The 14862-nt window shown below is 35.6% G+C and overlaps 2 protein-coding genes across 3 annotated transcripts in view; both read right to left on the bottom strand.

Annotated features, from left to right (window-relative positions):
- Window positions 1-2617, bottom strand: part of bahd1 (bromo adjacent homology domain containing 1) — a 33701-nt gene extending 31084 nt beyond the window's left edge. The window contains exons 1-2 of one of the 2 annotated variants that reach the window (XM_015044298.1): window positions 1691-2617; window positions 747-810 (exon numbers count right to left, since the gene is read on the bottom strand). The gene's annotated coding sequence lies outside the window, so the exon portion shown is untranslated. The remainder of the gene's footprint in view (window positions 1-746; window positions 811-1690) is intronic. The other variant, XM_015044296.1, reaches the window with a different exon arrangement.
- A 3359-nt stretch (window positions 2618-5976) lies between these two features.
- ivd (isovaleryl-CoA dehydrogenase) lies at window positions 5977-13471 on the bottom strand. Its single transcript, XM_015044294.1, has 12 exons — window positions 13174-13471; window positions 11713-11802; window positions 11513-11564; window positions 10615-10784; window positions 10434-10527; window positions 8738-8868; window positions 8544-8640; window positions 7902-7995; window positions 7559-7640; window positions 7372-7476; window positions 7027-7099; window positions 5977-6555 (listed from the first exon to the last, which is right to left on the bottom strand). Exons 1-12 carry the CDS (start codon window positions 13327-13329, stop codon window positions 6422-6424), a joined length of 1278 nt encoding a protein of 425 aa, XP_014899780.1. The 5' UTR covers window positions 13330-13471; the 3' UTR covers window positions 5977-6421.
- Between the last annotated feature and the right edge of the window lie 1391 nt (window positions 13472-14862).

Genomic DNA, 14862 nt, shown 5'->3' with positions numbered 1-14862 from the left:
TTAAGAAAGTGTTGGCTCCTCCAAATAAAGACTAAAAAAAACAACAATACTGTTTAGCTTTCTAACAATATTTCTGATCAAAAAGTCTTCATAAAGCATTGCCACCCAAACAAAACACAATTCAAATCCCAAGCAATTATATGGCCACAAAGCATAAAGACCACAAAAACAACACATGTACAGCTTAGCATCTCTGCTAACTTTACCACTTCAAGCGAAAGGTGGAGGCTAGCTGACCCACAAAAACTGGAAAGCCAAAGAACGGCAGGACAAAAAGTCAAAGTCATACAGCATGTTTTAACTTTGCTGTTTTATGGTTAAGATTCAGTCAGACTCTAAATCGAGATCCATTTCAGCTTTTCCTCTATGACTCTACTGTAGTTTCACAAATGAATAACAAAAAAGCTGCTAGTTTTCATAAAAAAATGAGAGAATTTTAGACATTTTAAGTTTTATTTTTGTGTTTTGCTGAGTAATAAATGGCATAGGTTACCAATAATAAAAATAACAATAGGAAACTTCTGTTGTATGGTCTTATTTGAATTAGAAAAAGAACAAACTAAAACTTAGAATAACAACATACTCATAGATTTTATTAACAGATTTTCCATTAAGTGTTAAAGGCCATATGCCATAAACAGAGCCAAAATGTTTCCAAATGGCATGTTTTCTTATGTTCCTTGTAGAAATAGCTAACATATCTGCAGACTACACACATCCTGGACACAAATTGTTCAGATTTTTACCATTGGGTTGGAGCTACAGTGAAAACCAGCATCTACAGAGACAGTTTCTTCCTCCAGGCTGTCCCTTTGATCAACACAATGAACATTACCTACCTGGTCAGATGTTCAACTGGAAAACAAAATAAAAACAGCAAAAAAAATCTAACTTTTGTTTTTTGTTTATAGCTAAAAATACATGCACACATTGGTATCCTTTAATTTAGAAACCAAAGTCACAACCTGAAGCTGAAAAGCGCCATTTAGGACAGAAATAGTTTAGAAATTAACTAAAACTGCCTGAGATCCGAGGATATAAACCACTAAATAATAAAAACACTGCAAAAACACAAAATCTTACCATATATTGTGGTCTAGTTTCTGCTGCAAAATTCTTAGTACACTTGAAATAAGACAAAACTCATAAGTGAAATAATCTACCAATAAAACTAGGATTTTTTTCATAAATATTAAGGAATTATTGGCTTACAGTAAGCTCCTATATCTTACTTGTAAGATAGTTTTCTTTTATTTGAAGCATACTAAGATATTTGCACCAACAATACTTTGTAAGATTTTGTGTTTTTGCAGTGAGGTGATTCAACTTGCGTCCGATCCGAATTAAAACGAAACAAATACATTTAAATCATTAATAGTCTTGGTTTAGACAGAGAGAAGCTCTCGGAGTGAACTTGGTAAGTCCAGCTGAAGCTGCTGGAGTGGAGTGACATTTTCAGCGATCATGAGCCGGAGGATCAGCCGAAGCTCTGCCCACCGATCAGGCGACAAACCTGCGGAGGAAACCTTCCGGAGCTGTCCGAAAGTTGGACCCGAACTGACAAATACTGACGGATTGTCGTTATTTACAACAATTATCGTTATTCCAGCTGTCTGGACGCTCGATCGTCGCTCCTGTCCTGCTCGACACTTTCAGTTTTACAGATAAAGAGTTGTTGTTGTTGTCTTACCGCTTCGCAGCTCCGGAACACGCAGGAAAAGAGCGGATTTATCCTTTAAAAATAAAACCACGATCGGTTCCAGGGGAAGAGGGGGACGGAGATGCGTCAGGTGTATGAGCTCCCCACAAACGAAGGAGGAAAACCGAGCCGAGGGCGACTCATGTTGAGCTGAGCTGATCTGAAGCAGGCTGTTTTATTTCCTCCAAACTCCACGCTGCGAGGAATGGGGAAAAAATACCAATAAATCCACCCGTGACGCTTCAAGCTGCAGCAGATGAGTTTAGAAAGCAGCCGAGGCCCTGAACGCAGATCCTGCAAACTCCGGCTGACTTTGGCATGTTTTACATAACAGCATCATCCGCTTTTTATGTTGACGCATCATGAAGCGAAAACATGGAGCGCCTTAAAGGGCCACGCCGCAGCGCAGAGGCACACGTCCCCGTCCCCCAGCAGCAACAGCAGCGGCCCCGCTGGGCTGACAGATGGCTCCTGCACACATTATTACGTCTTTAAGACCCTTTTATTCTGACACTGGAGATAAATGTGACAGCAGAGGAGCAGGAACTCAGCGTTTCACCTCTGGAAGAAGACTGCAGCGCCCGCTTCAGAAAACTAAACTTTGACTCATCTGGTCATTAAAAAGTTTATTTATTTAAGTAATTTACCTCAAAATGTCAAATTTATGTATGTGATAGAATATGGAAATCCACAATCCAGTTTTTCATAACGTTAGAGCAAGTTTGATTATAACATTTTATGGTAAAAGTGGGGATACAAACTATTGCTTTTTACTTAGCTGTATGGTTGTAGTAAATATGTTTCAACAACTTATTTGTTGATGTATGTATTGCGTTATATTTTGGATTTACTTATTGCGATTTGTAATAGTGTTGCTTTTTTTTATCTCAAGAGGTTATCCCTGAAACAAATAAATATTCCACTCATATAAAACAAACAAAAACACAAAAAAACACAATTTTGCAATTACAATGTCTCCATTAACGCAATTAAAATGAAACATATGTTTTATTTTTTTATCAAGTTATTAAAAATGATGCTTCTTTGCCATCGTCCTCCTACCACTTCCTGTTTCGTCTTCTTTGTGGTTTATGCCAGTTGTTGATCATGCGACTCCCTTTTTACCCACTGACAGGATCAGTGGGTAAAAATTACAAATTAAATGATCCAGAAATAAAACCAAAGCCAAATGGAGCAATATCAACTTCTTTTTTTTATAGACATATACTTTAAAATAAATGAACGGAGGATTTTGAAACTCAAGAAGCTGCATCCTTCTCGTGAAAAGAAAACATTACATTTTAGGATAGTTTGATGACTTTATAGATTTTTTTAGAGATCTCAGCTGCAACACAACCCCCTCCACACTTATTGAAACCCCTGGTGAAAAGACCCCTAAATCAATAAATCAATACCTTTTTAGGTCTAGCTTTTAGTGTAAACATCTTATTTCATTTGAAATAAGAAAAACTAACTTACAAGTAACTTACAAGTCAGTAAGTTTGTTTTATGCCAATAATTTCTTAATATTAAATTTAAAAAAGTTATAGTACTGGCAGATTATTTAACGTATAGTAAGACGTTTTTCCCATGTTATAAGTGAAATAATTTGTTAAAGAGTTACTTGAAAGTAATTCTTGTCTAATTTCAAGATATTTGCACTAAAAAATTGACCAAAACACTCAACATTTTTGAAAATATTATGTTAGGCAGTGATTATCTATATAATCATCAGTGCAACTTGAAATTAGAGTAACACTTAAGTTTTTTATAACAATATACATCTATTTCAAATAAATTACAGTAACAAAGTTTTTCTTTAGTGAACACTTGTAGCAAAGTTTGCATCTGCAGGTAAAAAATACTTCTAGCATCAACATGTAAAAACCTCAGCTCTCATCTTTGATTATCTTTGATTAACAGATCAATAATTGGATAGCGAAAGATGCTTAAGAGAAGTTTTTTTAAACATAATTTGAACCAGGTGAAGCTAAAACTGCAACTTGAGGAGTTAACAGATTTACATTTTTATTTAATCTTAAAAGTAAATGTTTTTTTTTATTGCTTAATTACTACTCTGAATATTATGTCGTTTCAGAAAATATAATTATTTTATTGTCTCTATGCTCCAGTTAATTAAGTTAATTGAAGATTATTTAAAAATAGATTAATCTGATTAATTGTTTCAGCCGTTATTTATATTACAGGAGTCCTGAACAAGAAATTCATGACAAGCAGGAAGTTTAAGGCTGCGTTCACACTGCCTCAAAGTGATCCAATTCAGATTTTTTTTGGTCAAAATTGGACCTGTATCTGACCTTCTTTTTATGAAGGTCTGAACAACACAGCCCGGATTCTTTCCGAATGTGACCCAGGCCACTTTTAAGATATCCGATACGTATCCGATCGTTTCAGATGAGACCTGAATCCTAACGGTCAAGTCCTGAACGTCACTGACGCTCGACAAACGTCACTGTTCTGCGTCCTGACACGCAAAAGCGGTAAGAAAAACAACAACAATGGAGGTAATGAGGATTAAGTTGTTAAAGTGCTGGATGCGGTCGGACAACAACTTCAAAATCGCAAGCTATGCTCCACCGTTAGCCTCCATGTTTACTTCCGCAAACACTGAGCACGCTCTCCAAGTGTGACGTCATTGCGCCCTCTACTGCGCCTGCAGGACATTTTCATGTCATTTGCAGTTCTCATATGGGTCACATGTATTTGTAAGTGTGAACGACCACAAAAAAAAAATCCGATTTGACAGAAAAATAAAAAAAAATAAAAATCATTGGATTTGGGTCACTTCAGGCTGCAGTGTAAACGTAGCCCATTATGTCATGTCTCCATGTTAAAGCTGCTGATGTTACGGTTTGCAGCTTGGAATAGTTTTAAACTGCATGAAAACACAGCAGAAAAACCTTCAGTCATTTTAACTGGCTCTGCCAGCTGCAACATTTCAGTGATTTTACCGTCTGAACCTCATTTGTTGGCTTCCCAGCCTGAAACTGAGTTCCCATGTATTATTCAAATGTGCTGGGATGGTTCCACCATTGTCTGGACTGCTGTCTCCTCTCTCGTCTGCAAACAAGAGGCTGAGTGTTCAGCACTCACTGAGGCGTCATGAGCACGTTCTTATTACTTTTTATTTCCAATGCAGGGAGGCTTTTGCATTTCAGAGTCTGTTTTTCCTTTAATCAGAACCAAAACTTTACTCTTTCATTTCTGGGTTTCGGATTAAACATAAAGGCGGGGTTAAACTTACAGTTTCCGTCACAGAAAACTGAGCAGCCAAGAAACAGCTGATGGATAGAAACTACTTTAATGCTTGTTTAAAACTACAGAGTCTTTTAATGTGTTAATGAAATATATTTTTTCATTCCTCTCCACCACATTCACTTAGCAGCTATGATTGACTTTTATGTGTGTGTAATTTAGGCTTTAGCCCATAAAAAAAATCCAGTATTAACCAGAGTGAGGTCAAGACATATTTGGAATCAAATAAAACTTGGTAACTGGTCTAGTATTACATTTTACACTGCAAAAACACTAAATCTTACCAAGTATTTTTGTCTAGTACTTAGTACATGTGAAACAAGATAAAACTAAATTAAAAGTATATTGTCAGCAAGATATTCAAGCTTGTTTTGCATGCATAATTTCTATTAGTTCCACTGGCTGATTATTTCACTTATAACAAGACATTTTCCCTAAATTTTAAGTGAAATAATCTAAATAACATCCAAATGGGAAGGAAATGGTAACAGATTTTTTTTGTTATAGTTTATGATTCTTTCCTTTCAAATTTCATTTTTAAAAACTATTACTCTGCAAAAACAAACTCTTACCAAGTATTTTCTGGTGCAAATATATCAGTACAAACTCAAAACTCCTCAACTAGAGATTATTCTACCCACAAATAAAACAGTGGTTTGGTTAAGTAGTAGTTTATCCATCAGATCAAAGTTTTTATCAGTATGCTGCTACATCTATCAGTCCCTGCAGTTTTTGGTGCTAATGCATAATTGAGAGTTTATTGCAAATTTCCCACAATAGTGACAAACATTATGTTTATGTAATGCTACCTCCCACCTGCAGGTGGCAGTATGTCTCACTTCTGCTACTCTGCTGCCTCAGCCTGAAGTCAAAACTTATTGACAGTTATTTGTTAATATTTTAACAGTTTGTAAATGAATCAATGTTTCAGGAACAAACATTCATTATCTTAATTTAGCCCAAAATGAATGAATCTGTGTTGCAGCATTACACAGACAAACGTTAGAAACTTATTGATTTATTTATTGCAAACCTGGTATAGTTCATACATTTCTACATAATGATGACACCTACAATCAAGAACAGACAAAATATTCACAGAAAAAAATGTTAAAGATGTTTGACAGTGTTTTGTTTACAGAAGAATATTCATTAACAGAATGAGTTTAGGGAAAACCTTCGATAATCTGTCAAAGATGATTTTATCCAAATCGTTTTGAGTAAGAGTTTAAGCTTGAAATCCAGAAATCTGTTCATTACATTATTATCATCTACCTCCAGCTGACAGGCAGCTAGCATAGCAAAACTTCAAGGCCGCTCGGCGAGGATCAATATGTAATTTGTTCATTTATCAGCTTATTGTCTGAATGGAAACAACAACAACTCATCCGTTAAGGTCCTGGGTGTGAGAAACGATGCAAACAACAAACCGAGCGACTGCTGCGTCTATCTGAACATGGAGTTGAAGGCTCGGCCGATGATGATCCGGCGGACTTCGCTGGTTCCCGCCCCGATTTCGTACAGCTTCGCGTCTCGCAGGAATCTCCCCACCGGATAGTCGTTGATGTAGCCGTTCCCGCCTGAGGGTAGCGCCAAAAGTTTCAGTTTCAAACCAAATCAGACAACTTATTCAGGAAAAAACAACAATACACTGCAAAAACACAAACTTACCAAGTAGATTTTAGTGAAAATATCTTTGTTTTATCTCATTTAAAGTGTACTAGCTTAAAAATAACTTTTCAGCAAGATATAGGTGCTTAATTTAACTAAATAATTCCTTAATATTGATGAAAAAATACTTGAAATCCTAGGTGACGGTGCAAAATATCTGCGTCAACACTCCAAAAACAAAATCTTACCAAGTATTTTTGGTCTAGTTTTTAGTGCATATTCCTTATTACACTTGAAATAAGACTAAATTAACTTACAAGTAACTTTTTAGCGAAATACAGGAGCTTAATTTAAGTAAATAATTCCTTAATATTGATGAAAAAGTATCTTATAACACTAGAAAAATGTCTTGCCAACAAAACTAGCACTTTTTCACTCACCTAAACACTGAATGCCATCCAAGGCAACCTGAGTGGCATTCTCAGCGCAGTAGAGAATCACTCCAGCACAGTCCTAGAAAAAACAAAAACATATTTTTACCACATAGCCTTAATATTCAAATTATGTAAAAAAAAAAAAAACACAAACTCAGCATCACAGAATGGATTATAGGCTGGTTAACTAGGAGAAAACAAAACTATTCAGGTCTTTAACATGAGAAATAAACAAAAATCTGACTTAAATGCTGAACAGGTTCCTTGTAAACATATGTTTTAAGTATATACAGGCAGCCAAATTGATTTTCTAAATAAGAAAATGGATTAAAGAGTACTAAATGTTCCAACCTTTGAACTGAAATGCCCTTTGTCACAAGCTCTGGCGACGTTGTAGAGGTACTGCCGACAGGAGCTCAGTCTGGTGTACATGTCGGCCATCTTGCCCTGCATCAGCTGTGGAAAAAGTTTACATTTCACCAGATTAGGATCTGTCAGCTGGTGAGAGCTTTGTCCAGGTGAAAATCAGCAGTCAGACCTGAAAGTGTCCAATCTTCTGTCCAAACGCTTCTCTCACATGTAGGTAGGGGACAGCAGCATCCAGAACGGACTGCATTATGCTGAAAAACAAGATTTAGCACCAGCATGCAGCTTCCTTTATGTTTATTTTTACAACTTCACAGCAGAGTTTTAACAAGATTTAACAGAATCTCTCACAATCACATTTAATTTCAATCTCAAATTCTTAAAATGAGACCAAGATTAATAGACAAGCATATCATGCTAGCTTCTTCCCTTTACGTTGTTCTTTAAACTTCTCCTGACTTTTAATGTAGCTATTGTTAGCCTGAAGAATAAAATCTGTTATTTAAGAACCTCACCCAACAGGTCCAGCAGCCAACACCAGCCTCTCCAGGTCTAAGCCGCTCATCATCACATAAACTCCTTTATTCAGCGAACCCAGGATGTTCTTCTCTGTCAAACAGGACAAATTCACAGGAAAACAATCAGTCCGAGTACCAGCACTGCAAAAACATAAAATATTAAAGTTGTTTATAGTGCAAAGACTTAAAATAAGACAAAAGTATCTTACAAGTAGCTCTTTAGCAACCTAACAGAGTTTATCCTTTAATATTAATGAAAAAGTACTGAGATTATTTCACTTATATTTTCCCCACATTATAAGTTAAATAATCAGCCAGTGGAACTTTTTCATAAATTTTCAAAAACTTCTGACTTTAAAATTGACTTGCTAAAAATTACTTGTAAATTAGTAGTTTTTGCTTAACTTGTACTATAAACTTGAGAAAAATACTTGGTAAGATTTTGTATTTTTGCAGCATAAACAACCAAATTTGATTGTTTTAATTTAGATTCAAGCTAAACAGAAGCAAATTCAGCCTTTTGGAGAAAAACAACATAAATTCAATTCAAAATGACTTTTAGTTTTTTATAATATGTTATCAGTGGTTCAGCCTTACATGGATTTAAAGGTGAAATTAAATCTTTAAAACTCTTCATACCTGGAATTTTACAGTCTTCAAAGATCAGTTCGCAGGTGTTGGATCCCCTCATTCCCAGTTTGTCAAGTTTCTGCGCTGTGGAAAATCCCGGCATTCCCTGTAGGAGGGGAAAATAAAAACATTTTCAGGTTATCTTTTCTGCAAAACCGTGAACAGAGCTGACCCACCGACAGGAAAAGACGAGTCGGATTCACCTTTTCCACAATAAAAGCCGTGATTCCCTTCTGATGCGCCTCCGGGTCGGTCTTGGCGTACACGATGAGGACATCGGCGTCCGGGCCGTTGGTGATCCAGAACTTGTTGCCATTTAGAACGTAATAATCACCTGGTGAAAAAATAAATAAAAAAATTACAGAAAGCAGGAAACGCAGAGGATCAAAACAGAACAGATACCTCAGATGTTTTGTTTAAAACTGAACAGAAAGGAAGAAATAAAAGCAGCTCAGAGTTTTAAGTTGCATCAGTGGAAGAAGATCACAGATAATTTTAAACTTCTGTGGAAACCAAAACATTTAAACTTTCTGCTTTGACTTCTGAACTGATTAGATTACCGTCCTCTGTTCACTGCTTCATGTTTATCTACAAACTCATTATTCTTTTCCATCGGCTTTCATAAACAGATTCCTTTTTTAAATGGTATGTTTGGCCTTTTTATGATTTATTTCTGATTTTAACATCGAATGCAGACATTGTTTGAGTCATACTTAAGAGTATTTTGGAGAATACAAACCAATAAATGACAAAACAAAAACCAAAAATAAATCAAAGCACACAAAAAAATCTAAATAGTGATAAACTTATAAGGTTGGCATGTTAAACTAACACTATATTAAGATAAAGTGTTAGTTAAAAGTCAAAACAAAAAACTAAAGATTAATAGACACGTTTTAAAAAGAAAATTGTAGAAAAATGAACTTTTGTCATTAATAACAGAACCTGGAAAATGGGAAAAAGAGAATTATTCTAAACTTTTGTTTTGCTGTTCATTATTTTTTTCTCATGTTTTCTGACTTCGTAGAAGAAAAAATAAAAACTGTACAAATAGAGAAAAAAATGCAGTCATGTAGGTTCTAGAACAGTGTGGACCAAATAATTCAAAAAGGAAATTTATCAAGAAGATCTGAAGGTTATTTTGAACAAAAAAAGTTCAAATGTAAGAAATTTGTCAGACAAATGACTAACTGTGTTCATAACTTTTTTCTCCTGAAAGCTCGTTTCCTTATCAGAGCTTGTAATCACATCAACATAAAATCAGACGCCACAGTTTGGTTTTTAAAACTCCTCCTGCTCAGATTTACAACTCTACAAACGTAGCTGGAAACTTTCTCTAAGTTATTTTTAAAAGCTGACAGCAGCAGGAACTTTGTCATTAATAATCCATGACTTCCAGTTTCCAGGGGTTTAAATATGATGTGACACAGAGATTTAAGTCACGTTTGAACAACTGGACTTCTTAAACATACGGAAAAAAATTCTGGAAAAAACAGGGCGACTGGTAAAAAAACTAAACGAATCTGACTTTTGATCTCAGAAGATAAAAGTCGGGACTTTGAGAAAAGAACAGAATTGTGAAATAAAAGTCAGAATTTGGAGGGAGGAAAAAAAATCAAAATTCAGAAGAAAAAAAGTCAATTAAAAAAAAAAAACATCAGAATGAATTTAATACAGATGCACATCTTTTAAAAATAAAAGGACAAATAGAAGCCATACAAGAGTTTTCTGAGACGTTTCTGTAGAAAATCGGAAAGGAAAATGAAGAAAACACTGAAAAAAACAACTAAAAAAACAGTGTTCTCCATACTTGCTAAGAAGATGTCATTAGTTTAACTTTTTTATGCTTTTGCATAAATTTTATTTCAAACTTTTGCATTTGTAATTACTTTATACTACCTTTCTTAACAGCTTTGAGTTTCATGGAGACGACATCAGATCCAGCGTTAGGTTCACTCATGGCCAGCGCTCCAATGTGTTCACCTGTCAGTAACTACCAAAAACAAAATAAGATAAAAAAATAAATCAACTCGATGCTTTAAAATGATAATTTTCCTCTTTCACGCTGTGCAGCCCTGACCTTTGGCATGTACTTCTCCTTCTGCTTCGGGTTGGCGTGACGCACCATCTGGTTGACACAGAGATTGGAGTGGGCGCCATAACTGAGAGCGATGGCTGCCGACACCCGAGACATTTCCTCCATCACGATGACGTGGTCCAGGTAGCCCAGTCCCGTTCCCCCGTCTTCCACTGACCGGAGCAAATGAAGCGGTCCAGATAAAGATTAAAACTCTACACATGGATTTATTCAGTCACATTTAAATGTTTCAGATTGGCGAATTAATTTGCAACTAATGGTTTATTAGATTAAATTTAATACCAATTGATTAATAAAGTCCAATTACTCTTTTAGTGTTTAGTTTGGCTCCAGCAGAGGGCGCCACTTGCCATTCCTAAGCAGAGTTGATACAGAAACAAAGATGGCAGTGGTGTGCCAGGACGATCCAAACATAAGTTAGTTTTGATTTATTTCAAGTTTACTGAGATATTTGCACAAGAAATTGTGTTTTTGCAGTGTATATTTTATGCACTGGAACAAAATATAATAAAAAAAGTTCCACTTGGTGTTTTCTACCAAATGTGAGACAGTCTTTGTGTTATCTGTGATTGTGATCTTTTAACTTTTGCATGGAGGCCATCTTTTCCTTAATTTAATCATGAACTTTGACCTTTAATAAGACAAGTGAGGCTTTCAGAGCTATAAATGTTGGTCTGGATTATTCTGTATATTGGAGTAATGTTGGTAGGTTGGCCAAATCTGAAAAGTTTCATCACTGTTCCATGTTTTCTCCTTTTGAAATGAAAATACTTACACAGCACTGCATGGTTCAAGCAAGAAAATATAACTGTAAGGTCCCCCACCCCTCAAAACAAAACAACAACAAACAAACAAAAAAACACTTTAGCTTCAGTTATACCTGGAGCAGTAATGCCCAGCAGTCCCATCTCGCCCATTGCTTTCCAGTAATCCTGGTAAAAAAAACAACATTCCTCTCATTACCCAGAGTTAATTTTTACCTAAAAACATACAAATGGTTTGGTATTAACCATGTTTAATTAAACTCTACTGCACGAGTTGTATATAGGCAAATCATTCACTGAGTGGGTTTCAACTCACCCGCAGTCCTGGGAACTCATTTTTCTTGTCAATCTCATCAGCATAAGGTGCAAGTTTCTCTGCACAGAATTTACGAACTGTGTGCCTAAGCTGTGGAAAAAACAAAACAAACAAACAAACAAACAAACAAAAAAACAGATATCATCAACATAATGTCTACTTGGATAAAATTTTTGGTAGACTATTAAAAATGTTCTAAAAGGTGTAAACTTCTCACTCCTTTTCGAACAGGTACTGTAACCAAAATGATTGGTTCTCATGTTACTAAACATTATTTTTGTGTATGTTTTAAATGCATATACATGCAGAGATGGACAATCAATCAATAATACACATCTCAAAACACGTGATCAATATGAATAGATATATCTGATAGAATATTCAATAAATTCACCGAATTCAACCTCACGGCTTCAACTAACTCACTCGCTCTTTGGTTGCCTAGCAACAACCTGCAGTTTTAAGTTTGAGTGTTCTTTACAAAATTCAAGATTATTGGTGTTTGAGAGTGTGAACTTGCATTATTATTCCATTATCAACATATTGCTTGAAAATGATCACCAAGCAACAACATGACAGATTCAGTCATGAGTTCAAAGACACCAAAATTGATCGTTTAAGCGTACTGATTAAAGACAAAATGCGTCTGCATTCCCAGTGGACAATAATCGATTAAAAGTGACCCACAGAAGGAACTGTGACGAACTGGAGAAAGGCTCATGGGTGGCCTCATCTGGTGGATGCAGCCCAATGCAACAGATGATGTGGTGGAGAGGCATCAGGACACAATATGTTGGTTTTTATACAAGAAGCATGTTCTGAAAAACACGTCAGATCCATATTATAGCTTCTAGTACCTAACAGGATCATCACCAATCCAATGGATCCTATAGAGTCAACAAAGAGGAAATTAACCCACTAACAACCAAGTGGTCATAATGTTATGCTGGTACTAAATCACGAGGAAGAACCTTTTGTCCAATCAAATAGCCTATATGAGACCCACCTCCTCCTCTATTTGTCGGTTCTTATATAAAATATCAGTGAAACTGCTGCAGAAAGCTTAACAATAACATATTAATTTATGAATCTGATCTTTTACAAACCGTTATTGTTGCAGTAAAATCAGCTTTAAATCAAAAGTTTAGCCATAAAAACTGATTGTTGCACGAATTTTTATGTTTACGGAAGTGTTTAGACATAACTTACCTGAATCAATAAACACTAATATTTATGTTTTGTTTACGTATCCCCTGCCAGTTAGCTAATGTTATGTCATCACGCCATGTCAGTTACGACCTTTCACCGACATCTTCTGAGTGGAAAAGACTCATCTTCTGAGTCTCAGTTTGGTGCACAATGCAGTTCGTTTCCACGTGATTATTGTTGAATTATTTCGAACAGTTGTTGTTCCTGTTTGCACCCCAAGTTAACCTGTGATCGTAGCTGCAGCTAGCTAACCTGTATCTGCTCCTCTGTGAGTCCGTTCACCACGTCATCCACCTGGATAGCAGCACCGGAACATCCCCTCCGCGCCACGGCGGGGACGGATAACCTGGAGCCGAGGCGGAGAGCGTTTCTGACCGCAAACATGACGCTGCTAGCGGGTGAAAACATAAAGCTGGGCTTCAGATGTGTTGGTGGGACTGTCCTTTGTCCTAGGGCAAAGAAGATGTCTCACTCTGATATTAATTTCACGGAAAGACGAGGTCTCACTCTGATGGAATTTCACAGTACAGTTAGCGTCGAAGCATCCACCATTTTGTGTGTGGCAAGCTCCCAGTGAAACCAACAAATTTGCTTGGAAGCTTTATTTTTCAAAGAAAGAAAGTTTACGATCAACTAATATTAATCAAAAATTTTGCATGAATAAGATATATTAATTTTAGTATTCAAAATGATTGAATGTTTTTTTTTAAGTAATGCATTTAAAAATGATAAAACACAAGCGATAAGGAAATTGTATCGAATTAACGTACTATTTTTGAGTTTAATAACAGGACCCTATATCAATGGTATAATGCCAATTATGAGATATAAAACCACTCAAATATGTGTAGACATAGTATAATCAGAATAATCAATATACAATTTGTAACATACTAAAAGCTAGTTATTGTCCATAAGAAGTGGTTAATTTGCTGTAAAACCCATAAAAATGCTACACTTCATAATATAAAATAAAAATATGACATGTCATATGCCACTAATAACATGGCGGTGATATTGACGTACGAAACGCGTTTGACGTCTACTCTTTTTCTTCTTCTATGAATTTTCGTCAGTGAAACGTCTCTTTTTCTTTGGTAAGTTGGTTGTTAGCACCATCTGTTGGTGAAAACTGGTAAAGCAACGCATTTCAAAACGTCAAAATACATTATTTATTCAAATTTCAACGCTAAATTCACATATAGTTCCGCTGAATATTAAAATGTGCTTCTATATAAAATTATGACGTTATATTGTGTGTGGCTGCATGTTTTTTTTACTGGAATATTTCCTGCACTGCTGAACCTCATGGAGCAAACAAGACCTTTGAAGCATTTAATTAAATCTGCTTATTTGCTTAAATCAGATCAGTGAGCTTTTGGTGTTTTACAATGGCTTGTTTTATTAAATACAATTTACATTCCTTTTTAACTCCTATTTGTTTCAGAAGTCATTGGATTATCTGTTGCAGATTTATAAGAAAATGTGGTGTGTAAAAAATGTTTTAGTGGAGTACAATGTGTTTCCCAGTTCAACTCCAGGTTTTATTGACATGGAAGAAAATAGATTACAAATTTTTCACCTTGACTTAACTGTAAAAAGGGAACCAAAAATTGTTTTCTATAAAGCCGTTACGCCATGATTGCACAGATGTCCACTTCTTTAAATATGAACTTTCGATATATTTTTAATCATTCAGTCGTCCTTGGTAGGTGTCCATCTTGGATTATGAGGATGGGACTTGTCTGAAAAGTTACTTGTAAGTTAATTTTGTCTTATTACAGGAGTACTAAGATATTTACACTAGAAACTAGACTAAAATTACTTGGTAAGAGTTTGTGTGTTTGCAGAGTAGCACTACTTCAACTTGTTTTTACTCAAGTAAAAGTAAAAAGGCGTCTCAGGTGCAGCTGATCAAAACATAACAAATATTTGCTGCTG

The sequence above is a fragment of the Poecilia latipinna genome, unplaced genomic scaffold (genome assembly GCF_001443285.1).
Source record: "Poecilia latipinna isolate Pla-1442-1.1 unplaced genomic scaffold, P_latipinna-1.0 Scaffold667, whole genome shotgun sequence".
Lineage (NCBI taxonomy): Eukaryota > Metazoa > Chordata > Actinopteri > Cyprinodontiformes > Poeciliidae > Poecilia > Poecilia latipinna.
Note: the sequence above shows the minus strand (reverse complement) of the source record. Positions and strands in the feature narration are given on the sequence as shown.

What these genes read in the sequence shown, in the direction of transcription:
- ivd (XM_015044294.1), bottom strand. Translation starts at nt 13,329, where the DNA reads ATGTTTTCACCCGCTAGCAGCGTCATGTTTGCGGTCAGAAACGCTCTC. An exon ending in ATGAGTTCCCAGGACTGCGG is followed by an intron (nt 11,565 to 11,712) that starts GTGAGTTGAAAC and finishes TTTTTTTACCAG; the next exon opens with GATTACTGGAAAGCAATGGG. An exon ending in TGAAGACTGTAAAATTCCAG is followed by an intron (nt 7,996 to 8,543) that starts GTATGAAGAGTT and finishes CCTGTTTGACAG; the next exon opens with AGAAGAACATCCTGGGTTCG.